The sequence below is a fragment of the Ictalurus furcatus genome, chromosome 3, assembly GCF_023375685.1.
Source record: "Ictalurus furcatus strain D&B chromosome 3, Billie_1.0, whole genome shotgun sequence".
Taxonomy (NCBI): domain Eukaryota; kingdom Metazoa; phylum Chordata; class Actinopteri; order Siluriformes; family Ictaluridae; genus Ictalurus; species Ictalurus furcatus.
The window spans coordinates 15,160,900-15,175,800 of NC_071257.1; the positions used below are offsets into that span (position 1 = coordinate 15,160,900).

Genomic DNA, 14,901 nt, shown 5'->3' on the forward strand with positions numbered 1-14,901 from the left:
TTCTCCCTCTCCCCCTCTCTCTGTCTCTCTCTCTCTCTCTTCTCCCTCTCTTTCTCTCTCCCCCTTTGTCTTCTCCCTCTCGCTTTCTCTTTCTCTCCCTCTGTCTTCTCCCTCTCTCTTTCTCTCTCTCATTCATACATACATACACATGCGCACACATACATATGCACATACACACGCTCATACACACACTCCTTGCATTTACCATCAACTCCTGTATTATCGGCACCCTTGGCAGGTTTTTAAAAAGCTTTTGAAAAAACGCCTTTGTGGTTAATTAGTTCACACCGAACATGTGAAAGAAAACTAAGCTTTAAGTGAAGTAAATGTAGTTTAAGAAACTGACAAACCTGTACCAAAAGCATTTTAAAAAAACTGTCACGATTACGGGCGCTCCTGCATTTAGTACTTGGTGCAGTCTCTCTTTGCCAACATAATACTACATAGGAGTACCGAGTCTCCTATAATGCTTGATGGAGATTGGAGTGAGCATACAGTGCAGAGCAAGTAATCGGAGAGCACTCCTCAATACAGAATCTCTCAAGATCCTCCAGGGTCCTAAATCCTTTCAGTGCCAGATTAAACTAATTAACCAAGACATTTTTTCCATACCCCCCCCCCCCCCTTTTTTTTAAAATATATAAATGTACCCCCAACTTTACCAAGGGTGCCAATAATTCTGCAGGCCTCTTTTGTATTATCAACTAAAATTGTGTGCATATATTTTATTTATTTATTTATTTAAAATAATGTTTCTCATGGACATCTAGCTCAGTCATAGATTTCTTAAGCAACCTGAGATCTTTGATCTTTTCTGAGATAAAAATCTTTGCAGGAATATGCTATATATTCTTATCTATGTGTCTTCCACAATTCATAATGGCTTTCTATTCATTATACATGTATGTGCTCACTACATCGGGTTTAACCTGACATTGTAATGCAGTAGATGCCAAAGAGAACAGCATTTGAAAATTAACATGCATTAGCATGCATAAACCTGCAATTTTGTTGTAATTTAATATCATCTGTTTAGTTTGCATTCAACATTGCGTGGTGCAGTCATAAAGCCTCACCCCTGTGAGTGACGATAAGAAAACTCAAAGCCTCCACTGAGCAAAGATAGTTCAACTGCTATTCTGTTTTTACTACTTCACTTTGACAATGCCATAAAAAAAATCTTATCAAGAGCAAGTGAAGTACTTCTAGCCAACAACCATCTCCAGCCTCTTCTGTGCAATATTTTTAGTACTGCTAGAGTTTGATCTCAAAGAGAGGTTCGGGATACAGTTAAATTAGGACTGCTTAGAAAGTTTCTCCACATAGATGTTTATGTGGAAAATAATATTAGTGCTCTGATGTTGCAGTGGTCTGATCGTTCCCGAGCAGTACAGCAACGAAACGGTTCCAGAGGTGGTGGCTGAATCTGGCTATGCGCTCCTCCACTTCTTCAGCGACGCAGCTTACAACCTCACTGGCTTCAACATCTCCTACAGGTGAGCTGAGTAGGTGACTTTCACCACAGAATCGAGCAGTTTGTCACTACTGTGATATAAAGCAAAAGTTTTGCTGTGTACCCTTCAAATGGGGAAAAAGGGAAGTGGTGGCTTGGCGGTTAAGACTCTGGGTTACTGATCTGAAGGTCAGGGGTTCAAGCCCCAGCACTGCCAAGCTGCCACTGTTGGGCCCTTGAGCAAGGCCCTTAACCCTCTCTGCTCCAGGTGTATGATATGGCTGTATCATGGCTGACCCTGCACTCTGACCCCAGCTTCCTAACATGCTGGGATATGCGAAGAAAAGAATTTCACCGTGCTGTAATGTCTATGTGATCAATAAAGACTCATTATCATTAAATGAATGTTTCTTGAAGATTAAAGATCATTTCTATGGCTCATAAGTAACTGACAGATCATATAAACACACAACCCATAAGTAGTGCTATCACCTAGTAATGAGGCCATCATTGGGTTTGATGGCGTATGGGTTTTAGCTCACTTGAAATAGATTGGCGAGTTTGTGGTCTCTACCCATACTTTGGTGTATAGAGAAAAGGGGATATGTAGATACAGTCCCCTCTGAAAGTATTGGAATGGCATGGCTAGTTCTTTTGTCTTTTCTATACACTGAAGATATTTGTGTTTCAGATCAAAAGAGGAATATGAGATGATGGATCAGAATTTCAGTTTTCATTTTCAGAATTGTGGCTGTAAATATCAGGAAAAGTTGGAACAGTATGGAAAATGCATATATAAAAATAAAAGCAAAGAGGAGTGATTCGTAAATGTACTTTGACTTGTATTTAGACAAAAAAACGTATAAAACATCAAAGGTATTTGATGTTTTACCTAATCAACTGCATAGTTGGGCTTTTTTTTAAGATTAACATTTATTTTGAAATTGATGCATGCAATACGTTCCAAAAAAAGTTGGGATGGTGCAATTTAGGACTAATAGCGATGTGACAAGTTGAAATAAGAAGATGATGTGAAACCGGTGATGCAATCGTCTAATCATAGTATATAAGGAGCCTCCAAAAAAGGCCTATTCCTTCAAGAGCAAGGATGCCAACAGATGCATCAGCGAGTAATCCTACACTTTGAAAACAACATTCCACAAAGACAAATCGGTAGGATTTTGGGCATTTCACCTTCTACAGTGCACAATATAATTAAAAAATTCAAGGAATCCCTTAAATCTCGGTGCGTAAAGGGCAAGGCCAAAAACCACTTCTGAATGTGCGTGATCTCCGATCCGTCAGATGTCACTGTCTTAAAAACTGTCATGAGTCTGTAATGGATATCCTGACATGGGTTTGGGAATAATTTTGGTAAACCTTTGTAAGTCAACACCATTTGCTGCTGCATCCACAGATACAACTTTAAGGCTTTAATTTGTAAAGCAGAAGCCATACATCAACACTGTCCAGAAGTGCCACTGACTTCTCTGGGCTCGGTCTCATCTGAGATGGACAGTAGCACAGTGGAATCATATTTTGTGGTCCCACGAGTCAACATTTCAAATAGTTTTTGGATAAAACAGCTGTCGTGTTCTCCGGGCCAAAGAGGAAAAGGACCATCCAAGTTTTTATCAGCGTCAGGTCCAAAAGCCAGCGTCTGTCATGTCATGGGGGTGTGTATCGGGGTATGGGGGTGTGTCAGTGCCCATGGCATGGGTAACTTGCACATATGTAAGGGCACCATTAATGCAGAAAGATATTTACACATTTTGGAGCAACATATGCTGCCATCCAGAGCAGGACAACGCCAAACCACATTCTGCCCGGATTACAAGCGCATGGTTACATAAGCAGAGAGTGTGGGTGCTAGCATGGCCTGCCTGCAGTCCTGACCTGTCTCCGATTGAGAATGTGTGGTGCATTATAAAGCGCAAATAAGGCAACGAAGGCCCTATACAGTTGTGCAGCTGAAGAAATGCATAATGGAGAAATGGGGAAAATTCTGCTTGCTAAACTTAACCAACTGGTGTCTTCACTGTTAATAAGTCCTAAACACTTAAGTGTTATTAAAAGAAAAGGTGATGTTACACAGTGGTAAACAGTCAACTGTTCAAACTTTTTTGGAGTGTGTTGCACTCATCAGATTTAAAATGAGTGTATATTTTCACAAATTAATTAAATTCACAAAATAAAACATCAAATAATGTGTTTATAATGTATTTTCAATATAGTACAGGGTGAATCGAATTTTCAAATAGCATGTGCATAAATGTAAAATCCTGTGTTCCCTCTGTATTTTCTTTTTGCTGGGGAGAGGCGGAGCTTAGCCTGCCTTTTATCTAGCTGTCAGTGCAGACCAGTGCTGCCAACTTGGAGACTTTTCAGACTCCTTTAGTGAATGTTTTGCAAAAAAATGTGCCTAACGACTTTTTGGACAAACCTTAGCAACTTTCCAAATGTCACCAGTACTGTCCTGCAAGCGCGAGGTCTTGCTTTCCCGCTGCACTCTCACCTCTCTCTGCGTCTGCTCTGTTCAGTGAGTGGCTGAGAGTCGGAGCAGCACATCCCGGTGATTGCAAGGCAGCTGACAGAGATGTGAATGTAAAAAGAAGCAAGCGCAGGTGTCCCACTGATTGATTTAACAATGCCATGGCTAACAAGACGCACCCTTCATCCCAATTTATATCATTCGTATGTGAATGTTTTTAGAATACAAGGAGAATGGAATGCAACATGTTTTACATGTAAAATAGTCCACATTATTACAGCCTAGTTCTCTTGTTCAAAGTAGTTATAGTGTTCAGAAACATTTTATATCATTCATGTTCCACACCTGTCCATTATATAGTTTTATAAAAGTTATTTAAAAATCATAAGAGCAATTTAAAAAAGTACTCTATCTGTCTACCTGACCACATTATAGAATAGGTTATATAAAGATATAGAATATATAATCATATAGAATAGATAATCATTATACCTGGTCTCCTTGGGGGGCTTTAGTTGCAAAAGGTTGAGAACCTCTGGTTTAACACTTAATAGTTCTGAATGTCTACTCTTGGTTTAAGCCCTGGGTTTTGCCTGTGAAGATTACATTTGTTGTTAAAAAGGATAAACCAACATAAAGTCCAGAATTTTATGTTTATGGGAGAAAAGCAAGCCATTTTGAAGCTGGTAAGATTGACCACTGTTAAACTAATAACCAAGGAATACAACAGCAGTTGTTGACATAAACATTGTGAGAGCTGTGAAGAAAAACTTAAAAACAACAGTCAAAAACATCACCAACAACCTCCACAGGGCAGGGTTGAAGGTATCAAAATCCACCATTTGAAGAAGACTTCATGAGCAGAAATATAGAGGCCATACCACAAGATGCAAACCACTCATCAGCAGCAAGAATCAGAAGTCTAGATTGGGATTCATAAAGAAATACAGAGATGAGCCACAAAAATTTTGGAACCAAGATTAACCTCTATCAAAGTGATGGAAAGGCCAAAGTGTGGAGAAAGAAAGAATCTACTCATGATCCATAACATACAAGCTCATCAGAGGTACTGTCATGCGTTGGGCTTGCATTGCTGCTTCTGGAACAGGCTCACTAATTTTTATTGATGATGTAACTCATGATGGTAGCAGCAGAATGAATTCAGAAGTTTACAGGAACATTCTGTCTGCCAATTTACAGAGAAATTCATCCAAACTTATTGGGAGGAACTTCATCATGCAGCACTTCCAACAGATCAAAGGAATTCATTAGGGGCAAAAAAGTGGAAGGTTTTAGACTGGCCGAGTCAATCACCAGACCTTAACCGTGTATTTCGCCTCCTGAAAAGGAAACTAAAGGCAGAATCCCTCAAATCAAATAACAACTGAAAGACGTTGCGGTACAAGCCTGGAAAAGCATCATAAAAGAATGCAACTGTTTGGTGATGTCAGGGTGTCACCAGCTTGATGCAGTTATTGCAAGCAAGGGATATACAGCCAAATATTTAGTGTTATTTACTTTAATTTTCTTTAAGACGTTAAGAATCTGATACTTTTGCTTACCAAAGTATTGTGTGGTCTGCCACCAAAGGTGTCATGTTTTAAGTTGTTTAACACATCTAGATGTAAATATCAGGGAACGAAAGCTGAAATTCTGATCTATCGTCTCATATTCTTCTTTTGGTCTCAAACCCAAATGTCTTCAGTGTATAGCAAAAACAATAGAGTCGACCATACCATTCCAGTGCATTCAGAGGGGACTGTAGGTTTGATGAATCTGACCTCTTGGTTCAGAGAGGTTGATGATGCTGAGTTCTGGTGCTTATTGGTGCAGTTTCTATAGCGACTGTATTCATGGTGGACCTCCTTCTTTCCAAAGGAGCACAGTGGACTGCAATATCAAACAGAACTTCCCTCTGCATACACACGTTCATGCATGCACCCTTCAGACGCTCTTCCATTGTACACACAAAAAACAAGGCTTACTGAAGGACATCAGACAGCTTGTCTGGTTCTCTCTCCCTCTCTTACACACAGATGCACATACACACCATGAGCCCTGTTCAGCTCTAGAGGAGAGTGAGCTGCCTACTAATGGGGCAGCTGTAATGCCAGCTTAGGTTTAAATGCAGCTTAACGTTCCCAGCCCAACACAGTATTTTTGCTATTACTCAACTGAAACTAATGATATTTAACAATTCACTAAATCACTAAAATGACATGTCTCATAACTTCTCTAAGGTAATTCATTCGAAGGCTAAACGTTTTCCAAACTCATAATAAAACTGAAAATGCACAGCTCTTTGCCTGTGTGTGCTATATAGTGGTTGTGGTTACTAAAAGGATAAATGGGCCCTCTTGCTCTGAACAAAAATATAAGATCTTAACTGTTGTACTCTGTTATGTAGGTAAACAGTAGCTTCAGACAGAATAATGTACTGCTCTGAGTACTCGTCAGATCCAAGCCTTTGATAGACAAGTGTAGGGATGTTTTTTGTTTTTGTTTGTTTGTTTGTTTGTTTGTTTGTTTTAGGCAGCGACTATTTATACACATAAAAAAGAACAAATATACTGCTAAAATATTGTGAACATTTATGTTACCTACAATCTAGTTATTAATACTGTCTTTTTACCTCTCTCACCCCTACCTTTTTCCTTCCTCAGGATAAATATGTGTCCCAATAACTGCTCAGGCCGTGGTGTGTGTCGTCTGGCTAACTCCAGTGACGTGGTGCAGTGCGAGTGTGACGAAGGCTGGAAAGGAGATGCATGTGATGTCCCGTACTGTGCCTCAAACTGTGGCTACCCCGTACGGGGTCGGTGCCAAATGAGTGACAAATGCTGCCTCTGCAATCCTGGCTGGCAAGGTGGGCCACCTCTGTGTTTATCAGCAAATAAAATGATAATAACCATCAACAGAACTTGTTTCATTATACTTCAGTTAATGGTAGGTTTCATTTACTGCAGTTCTGTAAAGTGTTAGTTTGCTCATGAGTCTTGGCTGGTATAGAATAATGACTGTATATGTATGTATGTATGTATGTATGTGTGTGTGTGTGTGTGTATGTATGTATGTATGTATGAATATATATATACATACACACACATACATACATACATACATATATATATATATATATATATATATATATATATATATATATATATATATATATATATATATATATATACACATACACACACACACACACACACACGTACATATATAATGTATATACTGTCTGTGCTGTAGACTGGTGTGTATTGCTCTTTTTATTCTCTTTAGGTTCTCAAATGTCTATCTTTTAAGAAATTCCTTTTCTCTAAAGCTACTGTCTGAGGTTTGTTGAAATATTAACCCAACTGCAGTCTCACAAGTCAGACCTTTAGCCCTTTTTTATTTGCTAGAGAGTCTAGTAAGTTACTTCACAAATGCAACCAAGAACTACTTACTTTAACAGGATGAGGCTATTTAACTGACATTTCAAAAGACTCCACCCAGAGCCTGTTGCAAGACTCACTAAAAACATCACATTTACTTGCCACTAACGTCTTTAAACAAAACTGCTAGTCATTTTTTTTTTTTAATATAAAATGCTATGGACTAGTTTTTAATCTAGTGACCTGATCTTGCTTGAAAGCAAGTTGTTTGTTTGATGCCTGTACAAATCTGTGTGCACGATACTGCTCTGTTCATGGGGCCTTATAAGTGGAATTTTGCAAGAATTTGCAAGGAAACTTGTAAAAACAAGTAATAATGTTATTTCCCACCTTGGCATGTCAGACATGGGTGCCGTCATAAAAAAGTGTCTTTTGTTTGCTCTGCCCTAGAGCATGTAAAGCTTGTAAAAAGCTATTTGTGCTGCACTTTTACGGTTATTGGCCTGACCGGCTATGGTTCTGTTTTACTGTAATGAACTTGAAACATTCCTGCAATGATTTGAACTTGAACTTGTAGGACAGCAACAACAGCGGACAATTGCAAGTAATATTAGCCAAAAGCTAGCCAGCTAACCTTTAGTTATCCATCCATCTTCTATACCGCTTATCGTTTTCAGGGTCACGGGGAAACCTGGAGCCTATTCCAGGGAGCATAGGGCACAAGGCACAGTACTTTTTAAAGTCTATACCACTGCTTACTAATCGCTGTTTTGAGAAGGTTTTGAGAATCATCAACATTAGATTTATAAGTTGAGAAGAGGTCTTTACAGTGTGATGTCAAATCAGCATGGCCATACACACTGTGAACAGTGCAAACAGAGAAGGAACTGGTAGTTGAGTAGATTACCCCAAGTTGAGGAGTTGAAATTGAAAGCTGAGGGGGCGTTTTTGGTGGGTGTAACTGGTTGTAGGTGGAGAATTACAACTTGGTTCATTGGTTCATCTCGGATTTTTACTGACGAGAAAAAAACTGCTTTTTGACGTACTTTAGAGTAGTAGTTTGTAGTATAGTCAGATGTTTCAACGCTTCTGTGCATAAAAGTTGCCAGGTCTAGTAATATAATTGGAGTAAATGTCACTGGACATAGTGTTAGTGTAAGATCGTGTCGAGACGATTCATTCGTTATACCGCGCATGCCTAGTGCATATATGGGTGCATGGTTAACCAATTAATTGCAGTCTTCAAGATTCTGCAGTTTGTGACCAGAAAAGGATACAATATTCAATGTTTCATTGATTTTGGATATTTCAATTGTTTTTGATTTTCCAATTCCACTGTCTGAATATTCTTAAGAATTAAAAGTTCACTGCTCTTTGAAAGGGTGTACTTGAATTAGTATGCTATTATATTATCATTATATTAATGGCATAAAATGGTCTTAAAATGACAATAATATAGTTTATCACAATATATCATCCAAAGAAAGTAGTTGTCGTGACAGGCCTAAATGCTAGTCGCTCCATGAGCTAAAGGGGGAGTGGCTGAGGCTGAGACTAACTTAACAGCACAGTTAACTTGTCCAGTACTATTTCTCTTTTAATCATGCCTCTCTTTCTGTCTCACTCTCATTCTTTCACCTCTCTCTTTCTGTGTAGTCTGTTTGCTATTGCTCGTGAGGATAGTAATGGTTTCCAAAATAGTGTATTGAAACCTGAAACGGTATTATTGCTATTCCTATGTCCCTAAAGGGTTTTATATTTGTCTTTTGTGGAAATCACTTTTGTGTGTGTGTGTGTGTGTGTGTGTGTGTGTGTGTGTGTGTGTGTGTGTGTGTGTGTTTCAGGCCCGGAATGTTCAGTGTCAGTACCTGCTAATGTTTCCTTTTGGACACACGAGGAGTTCAGTGGACACAGCCTGGCGCGGGCATCCCATAAGGCTGCGGTGCATGAAGATGTCATGTGGGTGATCGGTGGTCACGTGTTCAACTACACAAAATACCAGATGGTGATAGCGTGAGTCTTCATGCCCAAAAAAAAACAGCACCACATTTACATCCAACTGTGTATGGTATGATCATTTACACTTATCTCCCTTCCTCCATCTTTTTCTCCGTCTCTCAGATTCAATCTCTCCTCTCAGAGCTGGATGTCTCTGAATCGTTCCACCAACTTTGTTACTGCACGCTATGGTCATTCTCTGGCTGTGCACGAGGTGTGTGCGTGTGCTTATTCAAGCAGGATATACTATACACACTGTATGTGCTGAAGACTCTTTTTATATATTTTCTCTCTCTATGTGTGTGTGTGTGTGTGTGTGTGTGTGTGTGTGTGTGTGTGTGTGATTCTCTCAGGATAAGATTTATATGTATGGTGGGAAGATTGATTCCACGGGGAACGTAACATCTGAGCTGTGGGTGTTTCACACAAAGAATCAGTCGTGGGAGCTGCTGAACCCGCGAGCTAAAGAGCAGTATGCAGTGGTGGGTCACTCTGCTCACATTGTTCACCTCCAGCCTGATGGATTAGAGCCAGTTATGCTCGTCATCTTCGGTCACTGCCCTCTCTATGGATACATCAGCCAAGTGCAGCAGTACAACATTGGTTAGCAACCCACCCATTTTCTTATATTACATAAATTCACATTTCATATAACATTGGGCTGATTTTATCAAATCTAAATTTTAATCTTGGAAAGCACTTTGATAATCCCTCATTTAGAATCGGACAAAAGATCTGCATTCCATGGTTTGTTTGTTTTTGTTTTAATCACATTTGCATCTGTGATGTATCTGCAATTGCTATGAACAATCCTTTCAGCACATTTCTCAGCACCAAGACGAGAACAGAAGCTTGCTGACTCAAAACATATGAGAGGGTTGACATAGAGCATTAGAAAGTCTTAAAATGTCTCTTTAAAAAAAGGGTCATGAAATGATTTAAATATGTAAGGGCTATTCAATGGCAATTCAATGTTACTATGGTTACAGTCATTCACAGGAAGCACATTAATTCAGAACAGTGATTAAACTGACCGAAACTACCTGTGCATTATACGGTTTTAACGCACACCTTCCAGCCAATCAGAATGGAGTATTCAGACAGGCCATGGTATAAGTTGCTTTTAATTATTAGGTATAGGGCTGGAACGACGCGTTGACGTAATCGATTATGGGGATGTGTCGCAGTCTTTACATTCAATCTGAATGATTGCTGCTTCAGCTCCCGGTCTGCTAATAATCGTGCGTTATGCTGAACAACCAGAACTCATGTTTGTGGGGAATTTTTTAAACAGAGACCGTATAAAATAGTGCTCTGTACACTGGGTAAAATTGAAAAGGCATACCACAGCAGCAGAACAGCTATGCATGAACATCTCAAAAGAAAACATCCTGGGGTTCTCCGACCTCAAAATTAAGAGACGACAGCGTAAGTATTTGAACAGTAAGTTTTCACACAACACCAGAATACAGGCCATATTTTGTGCTTAACCCTCTTACCCCTAAGTTCCCACAGTATTATGTCCCATAACCCTATATTCCCCAGAGAAACAGCACACCAATCCTGAGTTCCTGGGCCAAAATCAACATTTTAATTTTAACATTTTTAGGCCTTGAAACAACTTATTATAATGTATTTGTGTAATATTACTTTGAAAATGAAGCAGTTCAGTGTTTTTACTAAACTTAGAGCACAATTCTTAACTAGAGAAATTACGAAAAAATGCTCGCTAAAATCCTTATACTCATTTAGAAGTACCATACGAGCATCAGCGTGGTCAATGCCTTTATAAATAATAAATGCATTTTAGCGCCAAAAGTCAAGTTTCTGGTGGTAATCAGACCAGCAGGTAGTGTTTTCACGAATGCACAGAAATGGTCCCGTTATGACTCCAGACCCCTGCAGTGTCAGTCGCACTGGTTGATGCTGAAGATGAAGACAGATCAGGGTCTGAATCAGGAGAGATTGTGTCACTATCAGTTTCGGTTTTGGTTTCAACATCGCCTGAACTTTCACTGCTGTCACTATCTAGAATCCTCGCTCTCGCCTGTGTAACTGTATGTTTTCTCTTTTTTTTTTTTTTCCACTGTTTTAGATGTACCTGTGTTCACTGTAGGTGTAACTTTAGCTGGAACACGATTAGCTTTTCGCTTTGGCATTTTTAGTTCACTTCTACTATTACACCAATATTCACGCTTGGATCTTCATCGTAATGCCGGCGTAAAAACGTAATCTCGTCGTGACGTCATCAACCTTACGGGTCAAAAAATAATAATTAAATAAGTAAGGAATCATAGCAGAGTAATGCCGGTACACCGGCCTTACGGGGATAACGTTTACACTGTAAATCCTCTATATCGGCCTTACGGGGATTTGGCATAGACGACCAAGCCAGTCTATCGTCCTTACGGGAATAGATCAAAGACGGGCAAGCCGGTTTTTCGGCCATACGGGGTAAGAGGGTTAATACAGTTTGGTTCCTTCAGCATTCTGTATTGTACGAGCTGCAAGGCGTGCTGCTGAAACGAACTCTCTGCGCTCGGTTACAAAAGATATATAAAGTTGTGGTTGGTTATTTAAAATGATCCGACGGATGAACTGAACGGTGGGCGAACTAACGATTTTGTATCATCATTGGTCTTGAACAGGGTCCACAATTAAATTTTCATTGGATTTTCATACCTGTACTTATAAAAATGTTCAATCTAGGGCTGGCCAGTATGTCGAAACAGTAAATAAAGCGCAGGGGGTGGTTCATATTAAGAAGAGTTATTAAAATCTCAATAAACAGAGAAAGAGAAGTCTATCTGTTACTTGCACGCTGAGAGCTGACAGGCTTTATGTGTCCACGTGCACAGAAAGGCAGCTGGCAGCGTGGCGTACCGAACTAACTTTTCTTTTGCGGATATGTGCACAAATGTCATATGCTCGTCTTGTCAGGTATTCTTGCCGTGCATTTCATTAAGTCACAGCAGCGGAATAAACCTGCTGCGATCTGTTTATTAAATAACAGGAAAGAGAGAAAATCATTCACTGCTCCAAGTTTAGCTTTAATACGAATCATTGTATATTTAACTAATATATGTAAAACAGTGTTTCACTTTTTACCTTTAATTACTTTAGTTACATTTTTGTTGATTTTTTTTTTTCCCTTGTTAGACCTATCTGAAAAACATTGTTTATTTCATTCAATCTTTGATGCTGTCTCTATTAGGGATGCACCGAAATGAAAATTCTTGGCCGAAGCCGAATATAATGAAAAACTTAGCCGAAGCGTTTTTACGTGTTTTTTCCATTTATTTTGCCATTTTTTTTCACCACTGCATAAATTCAATAGTCAGAATGTGCTTTTTACTATTTTGTCTTGCTTTTCAAAGAAAAAAATCAATTACAAAAACTACAATTTCAAAATATTTATTTATTGTTTTCATTCCAGCAGGCATAGGCTACCAACAAGGCACAATAAAACTTTAAATAAATAAATTAGTAAAATAAAATATTTTGATGTGGTCATCTTTGAGCCCCCTTGAATAGCCTATGTTAGTCCTATAACTGACTGCTGAAAGAATGGAACACTCTGTAGCCTACAACTGAAAAGTGCATTGGCAAGAGTGCAAAAAATGGTTATAATCGGTTATATACAGCTGATAATATTGGGGATATTAAACCGCTCGCGTCCCTGTACACCTTGCGGAGTATTATAGTAGATATAGTATAGTTAGATACGTTGTTAATGTTATGATCCTTGATAGATTTATTTAGTTTAAACTGTAGATTAGTTCATTTAGTCCCCACTGGTTTTTCCGCTCCCAGTCCATGGTACTTGTTCATGTTTCTTGTTTTGTGTTTTGACCCTGTTTTCTGTGACCGCAACTTTGATTCCTGCTTTGCCCCGTTTATGCCTGTTTGCTGATTGCCCGACCTTTTGCCTGTCTTGACTACGTTTTTTGGAGTACGATTTGGATTTGTCTGCCTGCCCTTAAATAAATACGTCTTGACCTGCCTCCATACTCTACTCCCTTACATCTCGCAACGTGACAGAATGCTCCGGAACAGAAACAAAACAAACGCACGTGTCCACAGTAAACAATGTCACGGTTGTCAACATCCGAAGAGCATGAGCTCATGCACGTAGGTCGTGCATGCGCGCACTCCCTCATCTTTCCGAACGCGCTGCCGGAAGTGGAGGTCGTGACGTTCACGCGTCTCACTCTGGTTGATAGGCTATTTGGTCGCGTCATCAAACACGTCATTGTTCGGTCAAATTTATTCGGCCTTTTCACTTATTTCTAAGTGAAATTCACTAATTTCGGTTGCCAAACATTCGGTGCATCCCTGGTCTCTATGGTTAGAATACTGTGACTTCAGCTGTTTGTTCATACAGATGTGTTCAAGCAGCCACTTTAATCTGCTGAATGGACAAAATATTTCAGGACTCACACCTATAAGCAGTTGCTGTTGTCAATCTCGAACAGTAATTGTGAACGCAGCCGTAGTAAACACCTTTAATAAGGCCTACACTGCATAAATCTTAACTTTCATGATAATAGTTATCATTAGTTAAAAGTTCATACGTAGATATCATGTTGAAATATGTCACTGATGTAAATTATGTTGTTTTGTTTCTCAGGAGGAGGTAAAGCTGTGTGTCAGATTTTTTTTTCAGAAAAGGGATACCACTGTATGCGCCCCAGCATGATTGTTAAGGATATGAGACCCCTTTCTATTGTGGATGGTCAGGGCTTCTGGATTCATTTTTTTAAGCTGGAAATTTTTATTTGTATACTTGTTTAATTGAGAAAATATTTGAATAAAATGTTGACATATTAAAGACAGAAGTTACAGATATTACTTATTGGTAAATTAACCAAAAAATGAATTGACTACCCAAAACAGAACTAATCTAAAAAGAACTGAAAGACGAATTGGAAAGTAATAGTTAGATTTATCGACTAATCTGGGAATAATAATAAGTAAATAATAATAATAATAATAATAATAATAATAATAATCGGATCGATTAATTGATTGCAAAAATAATAGATAGTTGCAGCCCTATTTATGTATTAAATTCCAAGCTTATGATTCAAGGGTGATTTAGGAAAAAAAAAATTGACACGTAATTTAACTTTTCGTGGTTTCACCAACCCCCCACCCCCACCAGACACCTGCCCCCCTCCATTTCCACATTGCTGTTACAGTTTCTATGTTTGTACGTACCTAGTGATGGGTCATATAAATTTTGCACTGTTAGCCAACAGAGCTACCTGAATTGATGGCCATTATTTCTCCACTGATGTTAACGTGAACAGAGATCAGTCAAGTGAACAAACGACGAGGCTTCGTTCAGTCAAATGATGTTTTTACCTCGAGTGAGGCAGAGACTGATGATGCTTATAATAAAAGTAATAATCAGCATTTCCTATTGTAAACGTATAATTCTTTACAATGTGTTTCCGTAAGTAGATGTACACGTAGAGGTCAGAGGGGCATATTTCAGTGGCTTTGAAATGAACACTTTTGGAGGACTTTAAAATGCTAGAACTTTCCTTCTGGTTGAGATACTTTTATACTCAAAA

General features: G+C 38.9%; 1 protein-coding gene across 4 annotated transcripts in view; it reads left to right on the forward strand.

The window, feature by feature from the left end:
- atrn (attractin) overlaps window positions 1-14,901 on the forward strand; it is a 68,365-nt gene that overhangs the window by 15,288 nt on the left and 38,176 nt on the right. For all 4 annotated transcript variants that reach the window (XM_053620957.1, XM_053620958.1, XM_053620959.1 and 1 more), the window contains exons 5-9: window positions 1,368-1,496; window positions 6,608-6,810; window positions 9,169-9,337; window positions 9,446-9,536; window positions 9,676-9,925. In XM_053620957.1, coding sequence (XP_053476932.1) covers window positions 1,368-1,496; window positions 6,608-6,810; window positions 9,169-9,337; window positions 9,446-9,536; window positions 9,676-9,925 — 842 coding nt within the window. The remainder of the gene's footprint in view (window positions 1-1,367; window positions 1,497-6,607; window positions 6,811-9,168; window positions 9,338-9,445; window positions 9,537-9,675; window positions 9,926-14,901) is intronic.